This window comes from Lepisosteus platostomus, chromosome 22, assembly GCF_059453375.1.
Source record: "Lepisosteus platostomus isolate fLepPlt1 chromosome 22, fLepPlt1.hap1, whole genome shotgun sequence".
NCBI lineage: Eukaryota > Metazoa > Chordata > Actinopteri > Semionotiformes > Lepisosteidae > Lepisosteus > Lepisosteus platostomus.
In genome coordinates, this window is record NC_142632.1 from 8809977 (window position 1) to 8832672 (window position 22696).

The window sequence follows — 22696 nt, forward strand, 5'->3', positions numbered from 1 at the left end:
GAGGAGCTATCCAGTGATGGACTTGGATCTAAATAACGTTTTCTGATTTGATCAACATGTCTGCGCATTCTCTGTCCTTTTCATATGATCACTGTATACGACACAGGGCCTGAGCACGTCTCTATGGAAGCAGGTATCCATTTCGGCCCCAAACTGAAGTTTTGCACGAACAAGGGATCTCCTGGTGAAAAACTTCTCATTTTAGTTGTTTTGTTATGATCCAATTAGTTTTTTACTACACGCATTGTTGCACTTTTTACTGAAAAACTATCAGAGGCATAATGTGATTCGTTTCATTCCTATCTAGCTATATTCTCTACAGTGCCGTTACTCATATTAATGTTCAAACGTATACGTTAAGTTTATTTTATCACCGCAAATGTCACTGTGTAGTGCCATATCAAAGAGCACCACCGAATGCGAGAAACAAACAGGATGCTGTCACTAGACCCGCCTTCGCGACCCCGGATGTAGATACTGGTTTCCATCGCAACCCCTCCCCCCCTTGCCCACGCCTCTGTGACTGTCATGGCTGCTAAAACGGTGCCATTGAGGATGGCTCTGCCGCTTTCCTACGGCGATACCGTAAGCTGCCAGCTCGCAGCTTGTACTGGGGTTACCGAATCTGGGGCAGCGGGGTCGGGCGGCCAGTTCAGCCGCTGTTACTCCAAACTATGTGCGCTCCACCCGTCCGACAGCGAGAGCTCCAAAACTGAGATGAATCTGCTCTTTGACCAGCTGATCTCTGAAAACTACACAAATAACTATGGCGATAACGCTAACATTAGCCCAGCGGTGAGTAAACATTAAGAAGTAAGCGTATTCTTTTGCAGGTATTAAAAAAGGGAGTTGGTTTAGCCGCTTGATGATAACTGTAGCACATAAAAGGCGATCTTTTTTATGGTAGTCGCCAATTCCCTGGCAGGCAGTTTGTGCGGTGTAGTGTCACTGCTCACCCGGGGTCGGTCTTGTTTTCCAGGATGTCTGCGCCCTGCTCCTTCAGGCCAGTCGACTTGTCCCCTTCAGCCAGGAGCATCTCGTCAGCAAGCTGTGTCAGCTGATTCATCACCTCCTCAACCGGCTTCAGGTAGTGTGTGTGTGTGGCGACCTCTCTGTCTGTGATGAAAGAAAAATTGTTTAATGTTGTTTAACTGGTTGTTACAATCCAGAAATGCAAAAGATCTGACCTTGACCAACCAAATCCGTGCCCAGTGAGAACAGGATTTAGAGGGACAGTGCTCATTGTTATATTGTTGTTTATCATTATTTTTGCCTCACCTGTAACCATTTCATTAATCATAGCTGGATATTCTTGTGTGGACTCAGACTGCAAGCACAGGGCACAGGATTGATGATTACCATGGCATGAAGAGCTTAATGGACAGTTTTTTTTTAAATGTAAGTGTTGTAGTCAGCTCCTTTTGTGACTGGTGTTTTCATTACCCCCCTGCAGGTGATTGTGGATGAGCAGAGTCTGGACTCCCTGGTGTCGTACTCCATCAAGGCACTGCATGTCTGCAGTTCTTGGACCCACAGTGAGATTCTACGGGCTTTGGCTGCCCTGGTCTATGGCAATGGGCCCAAGTGCCAAAGGGTACGCTTTGATAGATCTTACTAGCTTTCCAGCAACCCCTCTCATTCTCTGTATGCTAGGCTTATGGTTCCAGTCTAACAGCTTCCTTAGTGAGTAATCCATTTCAGCACCATCTGCCAACCTAATTTTCTCGTATTAGTAATAGAAGGAAATGATTGCTATCCGGTGTTGACTCGCTCTTTCCTTTCCATCCCAGCATCTCCCCAGCTTGCTGGGCCACGATGGGATCCTGCTGCTCTACAGCGACCCCCGCCAGCCCGATGTGGAACTGCGCCGGGCAGCGATACACTGCATGGCCAACCTGTGTCTGGGGTAAACTGTTCACAAATCACTGGGATAGCTGGCTGAAAACATGCTGACACCTCGCAGTCCGTGTACTGTGCTGCTACTCTGGTTTCTTTACCTCAGCACACACTGCTGTAGAATCGGTACAGCAATAGTAGAAAGGGCTGGACTTCCCCCTGCAAACACCTGACTGTTGTGTACATGACTAAAATATAGCTGAAGAACTGAAGAGGTTTTTCATAAATTGTTTGCATGTGATCAACACTTATTTGGCCTTAAGTAGTGCAGCTATGATTTTTCACTGAGATGGAGGTATTTCCTGTTCTGGGTGTAATTTTCATATTTCATTACATCTCAGATGGAATAGGTTTTATACTTTGGATGCACTGAGTTTCAGCATGGTGCTCCTCTCTCCTCGGGATTGCTGGAGTCTGGATGATGGCGGAGTGCTCTGGAAGGTCAGCTGTGGACTTGCTCACTTTTTTTTTGTCCTTCTGTGCAACGTCAGTATCCCTGGACAGCCCTATCTGGAAGAGCCATATCGAAACATCTGCTTCAGGACCTTCCTCCAGGTGCTCCAGTCCGCCAAACCTCCCGGCGTGGATGATATCATGTTCTGCACGGTGAGACAAACCAGTTCTTTTTTCCCCCCCGCATGTAATATGAAAATCTTCATTTGCGTAGTGCTGATAAAACAGAAGTTATGTCCAGCTACAGAGGGGAAGGTCAGTGAGAGACATCTTTCTCAACGGACTCGGTTCTTCTTTTCACAGCTGCTGCAGAATGCACTGAAGGGCATGCAGTGCTCTCTGAATGGAGGGAAACTGAAACTGGGGCTTGATGAACAGCTGGGCTCTTTGCTGGCTGCACTGAAGGTACAGATGGGTCTCTAAAGGCATGTGGCATAGCAAGTTAGCTTTGCATTCAGTGTGCGCAAGCTTGCTCTTGTTACAAGAGTGAGTAGAGCCGTGCTGGTGTAGGTGTGAGTTTTCAGGTGCGCTGCATTACAATCTAGGAGCACAATGCCCTGGATACAGCTGTTTCTGAAGATGTTTCTAGTCTGCTTTGATTAACAGTGTAATTGCTTCTCAGATGGCAGCACTGCAGTAACCTTGTGTCTCTTCTGTTAGAAATACATGTTCTTTGGGCTGCCTGGGATGACCCTGGAGATCCCAGCTGTCCTCTACCCTGCTCCCCTCCCGCAGTACGAGGGCTCCCCCTCTTCTGTGAAACCTGAAATGCCACAGGACACCCATTGCACTCCAAGACAGACAGGGGTATGTATCTTTTCTGGATTCGATACGTGGGTAAAACTAAAAAGCCCTTTCAGAAGGGGAGAGGTTTCCATAACGGGTGATAAACTCTTCCCTGAGCAAGTCACTGTATTTCCTTGGGGAGGGGGGAAAGATTCATTGCTTTAAATATTTTCATTGGCAGAATAAACGGAGGAAATCTCGCGGGCGGAGCCGGAAGGCGGGATTGGAGGGCAAGAGGGATGAAGAGGCTCCAGAGGCTGGGGCAGATCCTCCGAAGGAGGGCGGAGGGGGAGGAGACCCCCTGGGTTGGGGGAGTCAGATTCCTAAAAACCCTGGATCTCTCTACCGCCATGCAGGGCAAGACAACGCCCGCCCCTTGTACCCCCTCTGGAAGAAGATGGTCAGCAGCTCGGATTCGGAGTTCTCCGACCCAGAGGGCAGCATGCAAAGCAAAATGAGGTGTTGTATCCAGCTGTTCACCTCACGAGTGCAGAAAGGCTGATGCCTTAGACGCCTCACTGATCTCTTCATCAGATCATGAGATATGCAGCTGTGCTTCTGGCTTACAGCACAGTGTGGAGGTGTATGTGCTTCAGGTGTCCTTACCTCTTACCAAGTCCCCTATGCACCTGTTTTCTAGGCTGTACCAGGCGAAGGTGCGGCAAGGGGCACTGCACTGCTTCCTGTCCACAGTGAAGTGTGTGGAGAAGAAGGTTCTGTATGGCTACTGGTCCTCCTTCATCCCTGATGCCCCCGGGACTGGCAGCCCCCCCTCCCTCACTCTGCTCACCATTGTGCTCAAGGACCCCTCCCCCAAGGTCAGTGCAGCTGCCTGGGCCAATCAGAGACACACGTGAGGTCTCTAGTAGGGTCAGGCTGGTCTGTAGAACTGGGTTATTGCATTGTTACTGTAGCACGTAAGCAGCATTGCAGGAATTTGAGAATGCACTTTTTTCAAAGTCAGTTAGCGCAACACTTGTGGGAACGGAACTGGAGATCCACTTTTGTCTGTGTTGTAGTTAATGGATTTTCAAGTGGCCTTCTATATTGTTCTAGTCCACTAGTGTGGGTATAAACCAGCCCAGTGTTGCCAGTCTCTCTCTGTCTTGGCACTCAGGCGCGTGCTGGGGCCCTGCAGGTGCTGTCGGCCATGCTGGAGGGCTCGCGGCAGTTCCTGTCGGCGGCAGAAGACACCAGCGCCCAGCGGCGCGCCTTCACCCCCTTCTCTGCGACGCTGGCAGCTGGCCTCCGCGAGCTGCACCGCTGCCTCCTGCTGGCGCTGCTGGCCGAGTCCTCCTCGCAGACGCTCACCCAGGTCATCAAGGTACGGGCCGCTCCCGGGCACAGCACCTGCGCGCTACCCGCCACGGGCCCGCCCGGACCTCACGGCCCGCCTCTGTGTTTCAGTGCCTGGCCACCCTGGTGTCCAATGCGCCTTACAGCCGACTGAGACCCGGCCTGCTCAGCCCACTCTGGAGGCAGATCAAGCCCTACATCCGCCACAGAGGTATGCTTGTCTTGCCTCCATCGAAACCCCTCGCTTTCGTTTAACTTCCATCCTCCTGCAGTAGCTTTGCACTGGGAACGCTGGGGTGTTGGTGTTTGATGAGAGCTGGACTTCGAAAGAGTAGATTAACATGGGATGGTTGAGAGGTGACATGTAGATGCAAAGTGAATTATAATAATAATAATAATTGCTTACACTTATATAGTGCTTTTCTGGACACTCCACTCAAAGAGCTTTACAGGTAATGGGGATCCCCTCCACCACCACCAGTGTGCAGCCCCACCTGGATGATGCACCAGTCCTCTCCCCACACACCAGCTCTCAGTGGGGAGGAGAGCAGAGTGATGAAGCCAGTTCAGAGATGGGGATTATTAGGAGGCCATGATTGGTAAAGGCCAGGGGGAAATTTGGCCAGGACACCAGGGTAACACCCCTACTCTTTTCAGAAACACCCTGGGATTTTTAATGACCACAGAGAGTCAGGATCTTTGATTTACATCTCACCTGAAGGCTGGGGCCTTTTTACAGTTTAGTGTCCCCGTCACTATCCTGGGGCATGAGGACCGACTCAGACCACGGCGTGAGCGCCCCCTGCTGGCCCCACTAACACCTTGGGGGGTCTTCCATCCAGGTGCTGACCAGGCTCACACTTGCTGGGCTTCAGTGGGCTGCCAGTGTTGGGCTGCAGTGTGATATGGCTGCCGGCTTCTCTCTTTGCATCTCCCCCTCTGTCCCTCTGTGCCAGATGTCAATGTGCGGGTGTCCAGCCTCACGCTCTTGGGCGCTATTCTGTCGGCCCACCCCCCGCTGCCCGAGGTCGAGCTCCTGTTACGGCAGCCAGGCACCTCAGGAGGGAGCAGCAGCAGCGGCAGCGGCGGGGTGACACCCCAGAATCCCCGGATGCCCTCCTCTTCCTCCGAGAACTGGAGAAACCCCCCCTCTCACCCCAGCACCGGGAAAGCCTCTCCTCCTGTGTCTCGGGACCCCCCCGTCGAGAGCCCCACGGAAGACGAGCCCTGCTGGTTGCTGCGCCTGTGCGTGTCGCTGGTCACCCTCCCCCGCGAGGGCCCCCACTCGGACAGCGACGCGGGCACCGCCACGGGCAGCCCCTTCGAGCCCTCGCCCGTGAGGCTGGAGGCCCTGCAGGTGATGACGACTGCCGTTGCTTTGCGCCGCTTAGGAGGTTACAGGTCAAACAAAAGCTGCTCACGTCAAGAAGGTGAGATGGCTTTTCTGGGATGGGCTGGGAAGGAAGGCAGAGGTGGCCGTTCGTGAGCGCTGTCTGCCTGCGTTTGCAGTACATGGTTTTTAACAATCTGCTTTACTCTTTAAATGTTGGTCATCCCCTCATTCCTGGTCGAGGTCACCACAACCTGGCGCCTGTCACAGAAACACAGGGTGCAAAATGTGGACTACTCAGGGTGCAAACACCCACTCATAGGAAGAGTGTGTGTGTGTATATATAGAAGCCTGATGGACGTGGGTGAACATGCAGACTCCACACAGAAGGCAACTCATTCTGGAATCAAAGCCAGGACTCGGTGCAGCTGTCTCCTATGCACCACTAATTAGGAGCTTTATTGCTCGGCTGAATGTTAACAAATGGGTTCAGAAGTGTTTGAGTTTGTTGGGGAGGGAGTCCAAGATGAGAGAATCTGCGGGTCACCGCGGGTATTTCTGCCCCAGCAACAGGAGATGTCATTTATAGTAAAGAAAGGGAACGTTTTTTTTGTTAGGAATAGACTGATTTACAGGGCCAGTCTTGCCAATTTAGTTCTGAAACAGAGGAGGAAATGCCGGAGACTGCACCTGCAGTTCTTTTTTGCAGTACTTCTCTTCTCATCCCCATGAGTGGTTCCTTAGTGGCAGTGCTGTGTGTTGACAGGTGCTGGCTCACCTGGTGAAGGGGTATTTCTCCATCGCCCAGTCCTCCATCCTACAGCTGGGAGAGGTCAGTGCGCAGTGCCTGAAGGAGGCCGACCCCTCCATCCAGTTGCATGGGGCCAAGGTGAGAGGTTCTGATCGAGAGTTTTGACGTCTAGTTTGTGTAAAGAGCAGGAATTGGACTTAGAGATTGGCCGAGCTAGCTGCAAGTTTTACCAAATGCATGTTTGTTTTCCTAGAGTTCTTCCTCCTGAGACATCAGTGCGACCTGAATGTTGAGCTTATGAAACAAGATAACGTTCTTGGAATAAAATGATTTCCAAGGCTAGTCCTATTCTTGATGGTCTACAACATTGCAAGTTCTAAAGGCGTTAACAAAAGGAAGACTCTATAAAGAAGTGAACCCACCACATCCATGTTCAGTTATTATAATGTGGTAACCCCTTATTTTTCCCAGCCTTCACTGCCCTGGAGTTAATCCACTTTGCAGACAGGGAAATATTTCTTTAACCTCCACTCTGTTTGCCTTGAGCCATGTGCATTACCTTGCATTACCTTTTTCATAAGCCTGAGTATCTGTATACAACATCACATGCTTAACATCGGTGGCGTGTAATGTCGATGTCTTGAACCCCGTGAGAGACTTGGTTTAGTGAAAGCTTGACTAAAAAAAAAGCAAGGAGACAGTGTGGCTGAAATTGCTTCGTAAGACCATTTCTGTGAGTTCATAGCACTGTCTGATCCTGACTCGTTTTTCTTTCTCGCTCAGCTGCTGGAGGAGCTGGGGTCAGGAACTATCCAGCAGTACAAGGCAGATTCCCCTGTTCCTCCACACTGCAGAGTCCCTGTCAGCCAAGTGAGTAATTGTCTGCTCCCCACAGCCCGTAACTCAACAGGTTTTAGATTTTCAAATGCAGCACAATTTCTTGAGAGTGAGCGTTGTTTCTCTGCAGTGGGACAGCTGTTCAATGAAATGTGGTGACTCTAGTCTTTCCTAGCTCCCTCCCAAGCTCCGTCATTTGTCTTTTGCTCTTTGGTTTGATTGTTCCTGCTTCAGGCTGTGTCCAGTGGGTCCAGTTAATTTTAGCAGTTAGTGTCCATGAGGTTGTGGAGGCAGGTCTGAAGATCAGTCCTTTGTGTGTTTCTATTTGTCCTGTGCTGTGGCCTTCCAATGACTGGACCTGTTAGGGTCTCTCTGCCCTGTGTATTGCTGATTGGTCCCCCCCTGTGCTCTAGGTTGTCCAGTTCTGGACAGAGGTGCTGGGGGGGCCACTGACGGGGGCCCTGCAGAGCGAGCAGCACCCCACTCTGCAGACCAGCGCCTGCGACACCCTTTCCTCCATCCTGCCAGAGGCCTTCTGTTGCTTGCCGGTGAGATCCCAGGTCCAACCAGCTTGCGAAAGATTTACCACCCTTGAAACTGGGGATCGCAATGAGTTTTCCCCCCACTGCAGAGTACCCGAGCCCTTGACTTTGGAGGTGAAGGGCACGTCCTACAGCCCCCTGTGTGTCTCTCCCACAGGATAAGAGCCAGGTCCTGTGCATCACCGTGCTGCTGGGTCTCACCTACAGCGAGAACTCCCTTGTGAAGGCGGCAGCTGTGCGGGCGCTGGGCGTCTACGTCCTCTTCCCCTGCCTTCGAGAGGTCAGATGCCCGCTGAACGGCTTTTTTTTTTTTCAGACCTTTTCTGTCGTCTTCCAATTTTGTTTTTGTTTTTTTAGATTTAGATTCATTTAGGTTTTTTTCTTTACTATTTGTATTCTTTCTTTCCCTTCCCTCTGTCCGGCTACGGTACTGTAAAGTGTTTGCACCTTCAGTTAGCTATAATATGGGTACAATTTAATAATACTTCCTTACACTTATATAGCGCTTTTCTGGACACTCCACTCAAAGCGCTTTACAGGTAATGGGGATCCCCTCCACCACCACCAATGTTTAGCCCCACCTGGATGATGCCCCAGTACACTCCCCACACACCAGCTCTTAGTGGGGAGGAGAGCAGAGTGATGAAGCCAGTTCAGAGATGGGGATTATTAGGAGGCCATGATTGGTAAAGGCCAGGGGGAAATTTGGCCAGGACGCCGGGGAAGCACCCCTACTCTATTTGAGAAACACCCTGGGATTTTTAATGACCACAGAGAGTCAGAATCTAAACCAAAATGCAGGAATTTATTTAGATTATTGTCAGTAGTTGTAGATGGTATGACGCACAGTGAATGGTGAATATAACGATCTGAGACTTTATGCCCGGGTGTTTAACAGTGGCGAAAAGTACTGATGACCTCCTGTGTGATATAGCTGACAGGGGTTAAGCTCTCCAATGATTTTCCAATGAATCCCATTTTGGAATGTGTCCTCTTCTTTCTGAATAAGGCTTTGGCACCCCGCCTTCTCACGCTGCCACCCTCTCTCTCTTCTCCTGCCCTCTCAAACCCCCCCCCCCCCCCCAAGGATGTGATGTTTGTAGCCGACGCGGCCAACGCCATCCTGGCCTGTCTGGATGACCGCTCTCCAAACGTGCGTGCCAAGGCCGCCTGGTCGCTGGGCAACCTGACCGACACGCTGATTGTCAACATGTGAGTCTCAGCTTGGCCTCGCTCCCGCGCTGCCCACGGGCACCCGGCACCCTGCCAACAGCGGCTCGATTTGGCTTGCTTTTCCGATTTAGGTAGACGTACGCGGCTGTGTCCAGGGGGGACAGATTTCTCGCCGCTGTTTACCCATCTCCATCCTTCTCTCTGCCTCCTCCTCCTCCTGTCTGCAGGGAGTCGGTGGGCCAGGGCTTCCAGGAGGAGTTCTGCGATTTGCTGCTGCTGAAGATGTTGAAATCTGCCACGCAGGCTTCCAATGACAAGGACAGGGTAACGCATCACTGCTACATTACTAGGCTTGGGAGACACGGCTATAGAGTGCTGTCATGTTTGTAGGAACTCCATGTGATCTAAAGATGTCTGTTTATACCCCCCCCACCTCGACAAAGTCTCATTCCTTTTCTGCCATGTTGAGTACCTGTCCAGAACTTTATGATATATAGTGGGGCTAATTCCAGACCTGGATGGCCATTGTGTCTGCAGGTTCTCTCCAGCTTTTTTAAAATCTAGGAAGAGGGAGAAGCTGTCTGGTTGTGTCTTGTTTTGAATAAAAGCACCTCCCAAAGGAGTTTATGTCTGTTCATCCTATTAAGCCAATAACCAGTTAGTTCAGCTTGTGAAGAGTTGGACTGAATCCTGCAGTCTCACTGGCCCTGCTTGGCCCGGATTAGTCAGCCCTGGTATGTGCAGCAGGGCAGTGCTCTTGGCACTGAGTGGTGCTCTCAGTGACTTTTCCGAAAGGCCTCCAGTGAAACAGTTCAGGGGATTTTCAGTTGTAATAATAATTGCTGACACTTATATAGCGCTTTTCTGGACACTCCACTCAAAGCGCTTTACAGGTAATGGGGATCCCCTCCACCACCACCAGTGTGCAGCCCCACCTGGATGATGCGACGGCAGCCATAGTGCGCCAGAACGCTCCTCACACATCAGATATCAGATACCATTAACACCTCTTCCAGCAGCAGCCTTAGTTTTTCCCAGGAGTCTCCCATCCAGGTACTGACCAGGCTCACACCTGCTGAGCTCCAGTGGGCTGCCAGTGGTGAGTTGCAGGGTGACATGGCTGCTGGCTGACGCAGGTTCTCTCTCTGTCCCGGCGCAGGTCAAGAGCAATGCGGTGCGCGCCCTGGGCAACCTGCTGCACTTCCTGCAGCCGCAGCACGTGTCCCGCCCGAGCTTCGCCGGGCCGCTGGAGGAGGCGGTGCGGGCGCTGATCGGCACGGTGGGCGGCGACGCCACCATGAAGGTGCGCTGGAACGCCTGCTACGCCCTCGGCAACGCCTTCCGCAACCCCGCCCTGCCGCTAGGTGAGCCAGCCGTGTCCCGTGACGAACCAGGGAGCTGCCCAAGGCCGCAGAACAAAGACAGTTCAGCTGCTGGCTTTCCGGGAAAAGCCTTGAACCAAATTATTTCACGTCCTCCATTATTTGCTCACAGATGGGCAGAGTTAATAATAATACGTCCTTACACTTATATAGCACTATTCTGGACACTCCACTCAAAGCGCTTTACAGGTAATGGGGATCCCCTCCACCACTAGTGTGCAGCCCCACTACTCTCCCCACACACCAGCTCTCAGTGGGGAGGAGAGCAGAGTGATGAAGCCAGTTCAGAGATGGGGAGTATTAGGCAATGATTGGTAAAGGCCAGGGGGGAATTTGGCCAGGACACTGGGGTAACACCCCTACTCTATTTGAGAAACACCGTGGGATTTTTAATGACCACAGAGAGTCAGGACCTCGGTTTTACATTTCATCCGAAGGACGGCACCTGTTTACAGTATAGTGTCCCCTGTCACTATACTGGGGCATTAGGACCCACACAGACCACAGGGTGAGCGCCCCCTTCTGGCCCCTCTAATATCTCTTCCAGCAGCAACCTTAGTTTTTCCCAACAGGCCTATCATCCAGGTACTGACCAGGCTCACACCTGCTGAGCTCCAGTGGAGCTGCTGGGTGATATGGCTGCTTTTTAAGTTTCAAAATTTGGTCAGAGATGAGGACTGAGTTCCTAGCCTTGTTGGTGTCGTATGTAAAGCGCAGCAGACGTGTGGTCTGGCAGGTGTAGCTGAATATCTGGAAGGCCACTTATACATCTCCTGTTCCGTCATCCTGTCGGCCTCTCAGGCACTGCCCCCTGGACCTCGGACGCCTATTCAGCTTTGACAGGGGTGGTGAAGTCCTGCAAGAACTTCAAGGTGCGCATCAAGTCCGCCATGGCGCTGGCAGTGCCGGGCAGCCGGGAGCGGTACGGCAGCGGCGAGCAGTTTGGGGAGGTGTGGGCCGCCCTGGCGCTGGCCCTGGAGAGGAGCGAGGACACGGAGGACTTCCTGGAGTACAGGTACTGCGCCAGCCTGCGGGCGCAGCTCTGCCAGGCGCTGCTGCACCTGCTCGGCCTGGCGCGGCCCGCGGACCTGCCCCGCATCCGGACCTCGCTGGCGGAGCGGGGCCCCGCGATCAGGGGGTACCTGGCGCGCTACCACACCGGGGGGGGCGAGGGGGACGACCCCGGCGAGTGTCCGGAGCCCCGGGAGAGGATGAGGGTCCTGGAGGGAACTCTGGGGCACCTGCGCAACCTCTCCGGGGACGACGGCCCCGAGGGGCCCCTGCCGTCAGTGGTGCCGTTTCTGGAGGACATTCTGAAGAGCTGCAAGGAACTGAGCCCAGCCTGAGGGGGGGGAGGACAGCCGGAGCCCCAGCACGCGTGACTGAAACACCCCACAGAGCCCCGGCCTGTTCAGCCGGACAGACGCCACTGGGCTGAGTTGCTGCTGTGACAAACGCGAAATAAAAATATGGAATATATAAATCCTGATGTATACAATAAGTAGTTGCATGCAAAGTAGTTTACATTTTAAGGTAGGAGGGGGGGGTTGTGTTACAGTATGTTTGAGGTATTGCACAAAAGCCTACAGCCTTAAAAGGGTGGAGACTACAACACTCCTGGCGCACATGGTTGTGTAGGAAGGGGTTATTTCCCCTGCATATAGGAGATTCTCATTTTAAAATTTCTTCTGTAGCTTCTCGTTGCTTTTGTAGGTACAGCTTACACCTTTGCAGCCCATAATATTCTTAATCCTCGTAGTGGGCGCACACCACCTTATAAACGCCTGTAACAGTTATTTTGTTTTTCGGTCATAATCATTGTGGAGCTGTATGATGCAAATGCAACTTTACACCTTTTACCCTGCTGTTTATTTTCTGGGTAGCGTCTTATTAAAATAATATTTAATTAAGGTACATGCATGAAAATTAACTGGAAGTAATACATTCGATCACGAGGTGTTGAGCAAAATCTAAAATGTTTTTATGAATCCCTCCATCATTGGGGTGGTATTCAGAACATTCTCCCCTGTGGCCAGGAGGGGGAGCTGTAGCCATTTGATTTAGGAGGTGGTGCTTCTGTTGGAGGTTGTGAGCTGAGCTGCAAAAGTTTTGCAGTTCTCTCTCGGAGACGCAAGGCTTCGGTGTCGCCGAGCCTTTGACCTTGAAAGATTCTTCGCAAAACCGTCCCATCAAGCGCTGCAGAACGATCCAGCGCAGCGCCCAGTTTGCTGCGTTATCGACTCGCCAGCAGAGGGAGGCCTGCCCACGCACACGTCCTCAGTCTGCACATGACCCTTCAGACGTACCAGCGCCAGGACGAGGAGGTAAAATACAGGACCGTTGGGCATAAAGAAAATGGTAATGTATTGTATTGCACTCTGCACTCTGTGTCCTTGGTGTTTTGCGAAAGCTGCACACACTGGTAGCTTCCAAAAACCATAAATGTCACAAATGAGATGGGCCTGTTCTGCCCTCCTGTCCGTTTGGTAGTTAATAAATCTCAGGACCTCATCCAGCTTTTTCTATGAAGTAGCCAGGGCCTCAAAAACATGGCTGGTTAGCCCTTCTCCCACAACTTTTTGCTTATTTAGGCATCTCTTGTTCTTGGTTTGAAATGCACTTCATCGCTTCTCCAGTAGAAATAGGTATTCCAGTGTATTCTGTCAGACTTTTACTCCCTTTTTAACTGCTGAAGCACTCAATCCTTTCTGTTTTAGTTACAATAATCGCAACAACAAAGTCTTGAGCAATTTGTTTTCCCCTTGGTTTCGTTGGAGTCTTTATTTTCTTTCCTCTGCAAAGCTCAGCCCACCCGGTTCTGTTCTGTTTACAGCCAGTCCCCCAGAAAGGCAGAAATCCATCGTTCACTGGGGCCCAGTTGTTGCTGCTTCAGCTGTGATAAAAAAGTGTCATTGTGCCACACCATAAAAACATAAAAAGTGTGAGACATTTCTGGTCATAAACATGCCTGTAATTCACAATTCTGGATAATAAAGCCTGCGTGTGGATACGGGATATTTTCCTCTTGGCTGTAGCTGCACCCAGTCTCTGGAATTGGTTCTTGTGAAGCCGGGAGAGATGCACTCTTGGAGCAGGAGAGTTTCTTCCATTCCATAGTGCAGGAACATTAGTGATCAGCCCCTCTTGGCTTTCAGTGGTCCTGAGACTCCAGGCATCTTTGTTCTCTGACCTCATTAACCCTCCATATCTAATCTTGGCAATATGGATGCTAATCACCGCACAGCAACAAGAGCCTTTTGGCTTCTTTTACAGCACCTTGAGTAAGATAAGATGTGCCCTTGTTCAAAATTTTTTTTCTTTTTATTGCACCACAGTGAAGTTATGCAAGATCTTCAGTAGCTGAGGGAAGGCTTCTGCCTCTCTGTCGCTTAGTTTGGGAAGGGGCTTCTGCAATAATTCTGTGTATCTCTTGCTTGCCTGTCTAAAATCCCCTATAGGGGGGTCATTAACATAATAAGGTTTAAATTCTGATTTCTTGACTGAAGATTGACTAAAGGCCTCTCGATTAAATCTTTAGAAAACGCTACTGTATCTTGCTGGCTTGGCCTATTGACCATTTTGTCATTTTAACTGAATTGATTATAAAAGCCTGGCTTTCCGCTTCATGGAATTGATGCATTGTTTGTGGTTCTATCTATACTCCTGTATTATTAAATTGAATGTAAAAATGGTCATTATCATACCAGTTCTTTAGGATTTGAGATGAAACATGGCGATGGAGTTTCTTACTGGTGTGGTTCTGTGATCCGATTAGAACATTCCGATGTGGGCGATATTGCTGAGGGAAGGAGTGACTGCCGTGGAGAAAGGCGCTATGTTTAGCTAGCAGGGGTAGCTGTGGTTGTTTTGGAGATCATTTGCTTGTTTTGGTTCAGTGGCAACCAATGGATCTACATCTAAAAGGGGGCAAAATGGGCAGTTCCTTAAATTCATGGCACTGAGCGGAGCAGGCTGACTGTACCAGACAGTCACATCCTTATCAGATCCTGAGAAGCAAACAAACCCCTGCAGTTAATATTGGAAACAAGGAACCAGTACAGTTCATCATTAGCAACCAGGCAGGGATTCCCCGAGACCAAAACACGGTTAAAAATTATCCCATAACTTCCTATTAATGAAGCGCTATAGGCACTGATACTACAGCACACAGGGCTGCGTTTCGCTCGGGGTCAGGCACAGGGTTGGTGCTTGAAAGGTCTGTAACAGAGACCCTGGTCTCTTCTGGAAAATATTCTCTTGGATGAACTTCATCGTAACTCTATTCACCCAATTTTTTTCCCCTTCAGAGAGATGTAGCATTTATTTCCATTTCTCCTGAAGAATCGCAGCGCTTTTAAGTTCTCGATCTCGAAATTTATTTTTCTCCCCTGTTAACTGACCAACCACACCTGTGGAGTACGTGCTATGTTTCAGTTAATTTGCAGCTCATTTCTGGGCTTGTTGTACTCAAACCCCCTTGCCTGCACTCACGGGGTCTGATGACATCAGGAACCTGAGTGTCACTTAAGTCACCACTTGCCTGTGGGGAAAAGGCTTCTACTTGAGAGTTGGGGGGACTGGGACAAATTCAACCTGTTCTTTGCTGCAAAGTCGAGAAAATATGACAGAGAAGTCCATTAATCTTACAGATCTGACTGCGGGCACTGAATACATTTTCACAGTCATCGCAGGGGCTGCAGATATCTCCACAGCAGGAGCCCCTGTCAGCCTCTCTCAGTTTTCAAGTAAGACTTTGCCTTGTCCTGACTGAGACACTAGATGCTTCAGAAGGTCTCTTCATGCTGTTCATAAGCCATTGAGCAGATTTATATGCAATAACCAGCAGATAATGACTTCTTAATGAGCAGCAAATATGAATCTGATTCTTAATGCGTCCAATTTTTACAGGCTTCTTCCAATCCGGGGTCAAAAGGTAGCCGAAGCCTATTCTGACAAGCAACACACACAAGGCAGGGTGCACCCTAGACAGCAATGCTAGCATTGATTCTGGCCTGCAGACCTGTAAAGGGAGTACTTGAGTTACAGACGCCCAGATTCCCTCTTGCCTCTGCCGAGATCTGCGCAGCTCGCTCCGTTTTCTAGACCGGTGCTGCAGAGGATGAAAAAAAAATCGATCGTTCTCTCGACCTTCTGCCCGGAGGAAGAAAAGAAGCCACTTTAGCTGAGGAGATGGCTCTGGCTGTGTGCTAAGCTGAATCCGTTTGTGCCTCCTAAGCGTTCCTGGGAGTGTAAGGGTAGAGCAGTGGATGAATTTCCACAGCTGTCGTGCCCGTGCTGCCAGTTGGATTCGCTGCTAAAGGCGAGCAGCTGGAGAGCATTTGGCACGTTGATCCTGTCAAGGTGCTGCAGTTCCTGTCGCCTGCTTAAACTCTGGTTCTGAAATAGCGAACTGTCGCACTGGCTTAACCGCAATCACAGCTGGCGTGTTTATGCAGTTCTTGAGGCACAGAAAACAGAAGGGTTGCGGTTCTTGTCCTGTATGGCTCTCTCAGGACGTGGTTTAATAATGCTAATGTTGCTTTATTAGCCCTGTACAATTTCTTGCATTAGGAATTAATCTTTTCACACTCCCCAGCTTGCTTTCCATGAGACACACAGACAGGGAGAGAAGCTGGGGGTCAGAGCGCAGGGTCAGCCATTGTACAGCGCCCCTGGAGCAGTTAGGGTTAAGGGCCTTGCTCAGGGGCCCAACGGAGTAGGATTCCTCTGCAAGCCGCAGGATTTGAACCGGCAACCTTCCAGCCACAGGCCCAATCCTGAGCCACAGAGCCACCTCTGCGCCACAGGTTTAGAAACCTGAGGTAGCTGTGCTGAGATTTGTGAATAAAGGGCACGCATGGTGACGATAAGGTCTTTTTTTATGGCTGGAAGGTAATAAACCAAATGTATAAAAAATGAGTGCAAATAAATGTATAAAGAAATCGCTAAATGAGGCAATAAAAAAGAAAACAGACCAGGTTTATGGAATGTTACTTGGAATCGTATTTCTTTCAAATTTAGAATTGGCCAATTTAAGGATGTCTGAAGGGTTCAAGGTACTGCTGTTCTTGCGTTCCACCTGCACAGCGAAAGAGCTGCGCGTAGGGTGCAGATTGACTCGCGTCAATTAGGAGCTCTGTGGGCAACTAGGGGTTGGCAAGGAATAGAGATGCCTGCTTGTCCCAGAATTTGGGATAGATGTGTGGTTTTGATTTGGAAAGGGCTTCCTGACAGTTTTTTTGCCTTTTTTTATTTGTGTGGTTCTCAGAACTCCAAGAACTATAAAAAAAACACTTGATCGTATTGCATTTGCTGCTCTTTGTGCTAGAGCCTGCCAGACCCTCAACCTCAGAAAAAGATCTGTTGTTTACCCCCACGCACTCTGCCTCTGTGCCCACCTTTCTGCCCCCCCCGTCACGGTGATGAGTTGCAGTGGTGGGCACTGCCTGCTTCGCAGTGCACATGACCCAGGGCAAGGCCTGAAGCAAGGGCACTTATTATTCATCCTCCCTGGGGCCAGCTGTTTACTGCCTTCCCCTATGAGCTGTTCTCAAGGAGAATGCAATTACCTTATCATAAACGCTTGATTTATAGGCCCAGCAAGTGACAAGAGATGTTTGAGCTTCGGAGCTGTCCTTTGATTCGTGCAGTGTGCAGCACAGCAGCTCCCCAGGCCCTGCAAGGCCAGCCCTTGGGAAGAGCAGAGAGTAAGAAAGAGGCACTTCTTTATTAAGAGGTGTGACTTGTGTTTGCTTTGCCAGCGCCTGTAGATGGGTAGGGAAGGGAGGTCTAACAGTGAGGCACACCAGCTGTGCTTGCATGTGCAACCCAGCATCTCAGCCAAGCAGTCGTACCCTCTCGTTGTGCCAAGCGGGGCTCTCTTGCGCTCCAGGAGCACGGAAGAGGTATCGTTTTGAGTGGGATGGGTTAACTCGTGCAAAATCGGCTCTTTGCGAGATGAAATATCGTTTCCTTTTTCCTCTCCAGTCGGGTAGCCTATAGCAGCCTCTAAGAAGGATCCTAGTTGTGCCCTGCAGCACCCTTGTTCTATAAAGTGCAGACTTATCTAAGGAAACCTCCAGCACTTATCTACACGTGATGTTGAGCAATCTGGTCATAAAGCAATAGAGCTTGAGATGACAACACAGAACAGCCTTCTCTCTGCCTGGAGCTGTTCATTCATTAGGGCTGCCCTGTCTGTGAACGCTGGGTTTCCACTATCATTTTGCTCTTTAGATTAACACCCCACACAACGAATCAGAAGTGGTAGACCTGGTGGTGTGTGTGTGTTGGGGCAGTTAATTTGGAAAGTGGTCTTGATACCCCCCCCCCATTCCTAAATCCCATCTGTCCTCCCATGCAAATATAGAACAGTCCAGTGTCAGACCGGCGAGTGTTAAGCAGTCTCTCCGAGATCAGCTGTGGAATGGCTCTTTGAGACCAAAGGAGGAGTAAGTCTGTTCTTGTCCTGTGATCTGCTCTGCTCGGGGCGCAACAGGGAAGTTGGGGAAGGAAGACCGTTCACACTCCTGAGGCTTCTCAGGCAGCGCGTGTTGGAATGTGAATGGAAATGTCATGTTACAGTCACATGACTCCCAAAACCCCTTTCCCAGATAACCTGTCGGACAAGACTGCACCCTTGCACGTTGTAAAGGGTTGTAAAGGAAGTGTTGCTTTATCTCCAGGCTTTGGGCGGCTATATTCACAACCCTGACTGCTCTTTCTACGGTCACACAGACCTTGAAATTTGGGGTTGGGGAGTGGGAGGGTGTTTCGCTCTTGGGTTACCCCGTGGTCAGTGTGTGTCCAACTCTGTGAGACTCCTGGAAAGCATACCCCGCTCAGACACAGAAGTATTCACCCCCGTGCTGAGCAGAGAGGCGGGCTTGTGCCCCAGTTTTCCAGTTTTCGCATACCCTTCTGCTGAAGCAGCTCCAGGAGCCCCTTAGAGGCAGAGCCGGGAAATGCTCCTCACATGTTGGGCTTGCTGGGTCGAGCAGCTAGCCTAGAACATGGAGATGATAAAGGGAAATGGCCTTCCAGCAAGGCTATTGTGAAAACTGTGCTCTGTGGAGCAATGGAAGGAGAAACGCACCTGATTGGGACCAGGGGGATGAATGCATTAGAGGGCATTAATTAAGCTGATTAATTAATTAGGCTGGTGTGCCCCAGGGGATACTGGCAGGCCAGCGTGAGGCTGTCGGGTGATTGTCATTGTGAACTGTTAGAAAGGTCTCCCCAGAGGCTGGTTCAGAAGTGTACCCCGTTTTTTTTAATCCGCCATGCACGTGTTTTCAAACTGCAGGGTGTTCACACGGAGCAGTTCAACTTGCGCCTGCTCCCGGTCCCTTGCCAGTGCTCGTTGAATGGGCTGGGCAGAGGGGTGAGGCTTTTTTGGTTTTTGAGAGGGGCGCCTCCCCCCCCCAGTGCCCCTGGGGGGCTGCGCTTGTGAGTGTGACAGTGCGAGTGTGTGTTAAGCAGACGGTTCACGAGCTCACCGGTGGGATCAGCCTCCTGCACAGGGGGCGGTGGTGATGGGAGAGGAGGTCAAGCCTCACGGCACTTGCACTTGATGCAAGGGTCGCCGCGGCGCCCGCCCCGCCCGGGGGATGTGCAGACGAATTCATTGTGCGGCGCTGCTCAGCGAGCGTAGAGAGACAGCGGCCAGGGGCAGAGTCCATCCTCCGAGGAGGCCGGGGCGAACATGCTGATCCGGGCACATCCTCGGGCACTCACCCTGATCCTGGGCAATTAAACCTGCCAGCGCCGTGACCCCTCTCAGTGCCCGGCCCCTGCATTCTTCACGGGCAAGGGCGCTGGACCGAGACAGGAACACGACTTCAGAAAGGAAAGAAAACTAAACAGACCCTCTGACTCAGTGCCTTGATCTTAATTATGACCTTCTTTTCTTTTATGTCGAAATTAAAAACGTATAAACGGGAAGACTCCTCACCTGTCAGGCAAGGTGGGTTTTCTTTTTCATCCTGTTTTTTTTGCGACCTGACTGCGACCTGACTGTGTACCTAATTTTTAGATACACTGAAGTGAGGTCATTGTTCCAGAAAGAGGATTGGAATGTGGGCTATAAGGCAGAAGTGGAAGTTAAAGGGATGTGCATGTAAAACTTCTTTACGCAAAGGGTTGTAGGGGTAGGAAACAAGCTCCCCCAGCCTGACCGTGCTGACACCCTGGCTCCAGACAACCAGATGTCACAGCCAGGCCAGAGGACTGCCTTTCATGGGTGACCTTTCTTATGCCTTTTGTTGCAGTACTTCTTGACTGATCATACTGAATAAGCCTCCATATTGCAATCAGGTTCTCCAGCTCTTTGAGTTTCCCGTTTCGGTCCTTAAAGGCAGCCTTAAGATCCGGCCGTGTCCTCTCCAGATTTTGAAAAGTTATAATTCTGTTCCTGACTAAAGAGACTGAGCTCTTCTTTGCAAGAGCTGAGAAGAACAGCGCTACTCCAGGTCTTTGCATGCAGCCCTAGGGCAGAACTCTTTACAGCATCCCATCTGCCATCAAACGCACCAAGTCCACCTAATGCTGTTATTTGTTTAAAAATATGTATAGTATTTATTAACATTCTGGTAGTGCCTGTAAACTGCTATATACAGCAGTGCGATTCAGCAACATGGTAGCACACAGGTTTCATTCTGACCATTGGCAGTGCTTCAGCCTATGAGTAACGTAAACTGTTTTCCAGTTCTTAACTTCTGTTGTATAAAAACATCTACCTCTGTTCGTTTACCGAAAAGAAAAAGGTCACAGTTTTGACCAATGGCTGAACTAGTCTTAGGAATGCTGAAGGCGTTCTTGCTTTGGGTTGTACTGTGTGCTGTCTTAGCTTTGGGGTTTGTTTTTAAGCCAGTCGCTTCTGGTGCGAACAGGAAGTCCGTCATGCTGCTCGGAGCTGTTACTGCTGGGCTCGGGTGTTCACTCTGAATTTTTTTTTTTACCTTAATGGCGAACATCCGTGTTTAAAGTCAGGTGACAAGGACACGTTGTCTCCTCGCTGTAGGACAGCGGAAAATGGTTCAAATACATTTCTTAACGGGTGACAAAAAAAGTTTTTTGTGACTATTGTTCTCTGAATTGTTGAAGTTCTGAAAGTTAAAAAAAAAAGCATTTGTTCCGATAGTGATTTCAAAAGCAGCTGGAATTAAAAGTGCGCCGTGTGTTCAGGCCTGACGATTTGAAAAGTGACGCTGGCCCTGTGAGATTTTTCCCCTAGCTTGTCACCTTGTGGTTATCGTGGACAGGTTATCAAGTGAACACCTACTTAGCACTGGAGGGTTTTCACTTCCAGACTCAGGTGAGAAAGTGAGCCTTTCAGCCTATTTATAGAGCCAAAGCTCGTTATTAAATATTAACTATTGTATATTGCTATGTGTTTGTCTGTGATGTAATTGTCACAGTCTATAATTAAGGTAAATATTTGTAAGTTGTAGTTTTAAGCTGATAATTAACAAAGATAAACTTGGACAAGTGGATATACAAGCCAAGATGGATAGGAAGCAAATGCAAACTGTTTTACATTGCAAAAAGCAGTGAATAGGATTCAAAATAAAATTCTTAATCATTTACAATAAAAAATACCTCTTGTTTGAGTGAACAAGGAGCATTTCAAAGGGATTGTAGCCTTTGCAACATCATGCCTTAGTTGTCACAGAAGAAGCCTGATCGCTCTCAGTTGTCAGGTCCAAACGCCGAAATCTAGTTCGAATTGACATTTGGAAAAACAGTTTGATTTTTTAATTTGATTTCTTTAACTTTGGCTTTAGATTTAAACAAGGCTTTACAGAGTAAAGGAAGTGTGCCTGTAAAGATTCCCATCGGGGGGGAAAAGAGTATCTACAGCTCTGCTAAGCAGGTCAGAGTCTGCCTCTCTGGAAATCCAGGTGGCTGGCAATAATGTAGAGCTGAACTCAGTACATCTGCGACAAATAACTTGCCTTTTAAACCAGGTTACTGACTATTTGGTTAAAGTGCTGAACTTCTTATCCAAGTAAGATGATGGACAGGAGCTTTAGAACTGGCAGCTACAGTTTTCACAATAGAGGGCTTGCTGTGCCATAGAAGCCGCAAGAATATATGCATCTTGTTAACAAGAATAAACTGTGCACTAACTTCCTTGGGAGTACTGATAATTATATCCAGGAAGGCAATACATTTCTGCAAATTCTGTTGGTCCTGGTACTCAGTTTTTGCGTTTTTAATGCCTGCCTGTTATCTACTGATCGAACCTGTTGCTGTGAAAGTAGGATCTTCGCACACTGAGCAGTTGAGATCCCTATTTATTTGTCCCAGCAGGGGGAGTATGCAAGAACATTAAGGTTACAAACGAGAGGGGCCCATCTGGCCCGTAACTAATCGATCCAAGACTCTCATTTCTTGAGAGAAACCAGGGTATTGGCTTCAACAGCTTGATCGTGCCACTTGTACCACACTCCTACAACTCTTGGTGTAAAGAGGTGCCTCCTGATCCTGGTTTTGAATGCACTTCTCTGTAATTTCCACTTCTTCCCCCTGGTTCGTGTTTCACTGTTCACTCTGGAGATATGATGCAAAAACAAGACCTGGTGAGTAGCCGCTGAGAATGCTGTCCTCCACACAGCCCTGTACCCAGTTCAGTTGAGGGGGTGTGCTGCCGTAATGGGGTCCTCACCTGCCACTAATGGGAATCATATTGTATTAGAGCTTCCTGGGGAACTTTGTGTGTGATCTTGGTAATGGGGGCTTTTGTCTGCTGAGTAACTAGGCAGACAACTCTGTTAGCAGTGTTCCTGCTTGGCCGAAGTCAAATATAAAACAAAAATGGGACCAACGAGGACAGAATAGGGAACCTAGCGTGGGTGCCACCCCAGTCTCAACGTGAGCTGTGTGGAGAGACAAGGCTCTCTCTCAGTTCGGAATGACCAAGCTGCCTGTGGTAAAAAGTGAATGTGCTGATTCTGTAAGTGTCAGTTATTCATTAACACTAAAGAAAAAAAGTCAAGAAAAAAAGGTCTCGGAGTCTGGAGGAGATAACCTGCTACTGTTGCTGTCAGACCTGGGAAATAAATCGCTGACAGAAAAAAAAAAATTCCCTGCTGCGAAGGTCATCTCTCTGCCTTAACACTTTCATCCTGCTGCTCTTTGTACAGCAGGAATATATATATATATAATCCTTCCTTGCAGGTTCAGGGGGTGCAGGGGTGCAGTCCTGAGGTATGCCCAACACTGATGTTTTTTTGCAGCTTCTTGTGTT

At 49.6% G+C, this 22696-nt stretch overlaps 1 protein-coding gene across 1 annotated transcript; it reads left to right on the forward strand.

Annotated features, from left to right (window-relative positions):
* The first annotated feature begins 486 nt into the window (after nt 1-486).
* heatr6 (HEAT repeat containing 6) lies at nt 487-11929 on the forward strand. The gene is made up of 20 exons (XM_088616388.1): nt 487-795; nt 980-1087; nt 1454-1594; nt 1791-1906; nt 2388-2502; nt 2653-2754; nt 3010-3156; nt 3317-3594; nt 3776-3953; nt 4253-4459; nt 4543-4642; nt 5388-5788; nt 6528-6650; nt 7296-7382; nt 7763-7897; nt 8049-8171; nt 8979-9103; nt 9292-9388; nt 10224-10428; nt 11248-11929. Exons 1-20 carry the CDS (start codon nt 529-531, stop codon nt 11790-11792), a joined length of 3600 nt encoding a protein of 1199 aa, XP_088472514.1. The 5' UTR covers nt 487-528; the 3' UTR covers nt 11793-11929.
* The last annotated feature ends 10767 nt before the right edge of the window (nt 11930-22696 follow it).